The following is a 943-nucleotide window of genomic DNA, read 5'->3' on the forward strand; positions in this document are numbered from 1 at the left end:
AGGACGACTTTGGGAGGAGGTGAGCCTGAGCTGGGCCTTCCTTGAAGGCCAGATGGACACTGAAGAGGTGAAGACCAGGTGGGGGAGGGGACATTTCAACAGGTGCAGTGGCTTGCGGGAAAGTACGAAAGACAGACTCCCAGAAAAGTGACAACCCAATGGTGGGTCACTGGAGTCAATGCAGTAGGAAATGGATTCCCAAGAAGAGTTTGCCACAGGAAGGACTCAGTGGGAATGCCCACAGAAGACCCTCCGGCAACCATGTGCTCTGGCTCTGGTAGTGGTCTTCCACCCACACTCCACACTGATGCCCATGAACTGTACCCCAAGCTCAGGTGGTCCCTACCTGCCAGCCCAGCCAGGATGCCCAGCATGATCAGGATGCCCTTCCAGCTGCCCTCCATCTCCGCATGGTCTCACTCACCCTGGGAAAATAAAGCAAGCAGGTAACAGCCCGTCACTGAGGAGTGTCTGCCACTCAGAGATACGTTTGTGTCGGCAAACAGATTAGACCAGGCTCCCAGTGTGGTCAGCAGCAGCACCTCACCTGGCAGCTTGTTGCGAAAAGCACATGCTCAGCCCACCCCAGACCTGCTGAATAGAAACTCTGGGGGCCAGGCCAGCCACCTGCATCTAAACAAGCCCCCCAGTGGTGCTGGTGCTTTCTCCACTTCAAGAACCACTATTAAATTTTCTTACCTCTCCCCCAAGCCCACTTATAAGTGTTGGGATGAAGATGATACAGCTTTACTGCTGAATTACTGTCTGGAATAGAGTGTGGGCTTAGTGCTGCTCATGTCAGTCACTGAGAAAAAAAATCCTGCCCCAATGAGTTTACACTCTCGAAAGGGAGGACAAGTGACAAAATGAGTAAGTAGACGGTAAAGCCTATTAGAAGGTGGCAAGAGGAGGGGATAAAAATAAAGCAGGGGCAGGGGGTGTC

General features: G+C 52.8%; 1 protein-coding gene across 1 annotated transcript in view; it reads right to left on the reverse strand.

The window, feature by feature from the left end:
- Positions 1 to 427, reverse strand: part of IGSF5 (immunoglobulin superfamily, member 5) — a 43,336-nt gene extending 42,909 nt beyond the window's left edge. Inside the window, exon 1 of the mRNA XM_008590237.1 lies at positions 347 to 427. Coding sequence (XP_008588459.1) covers positions 347 to 404 — 58 coding nt within the window. The 5' untranslated portion in view covers positions 405 to 427. The remainder of the gene's footprint in view (positions 1 to 346) is intronic.
- Between the last annotated feature and the right edge of the window lie 516 nt (positions 428 to 943).

This window comes from Galeopterus variegatus, unplaced genomic scaffold (assembly GCF_000696425.1).
Source record: "Galeopterus variegatus unplaced genomic scaffold, G_variegatus-3.0.2 Scaffold5940, whole genome shotgun sequence".
Classification (NCBI taxonomy): Eukaryota; Metazoa; Chordata; class Mammalia; order Dermoptera; family Cynocephalidae; genus Galeopterus; species Galeopterus variegatus.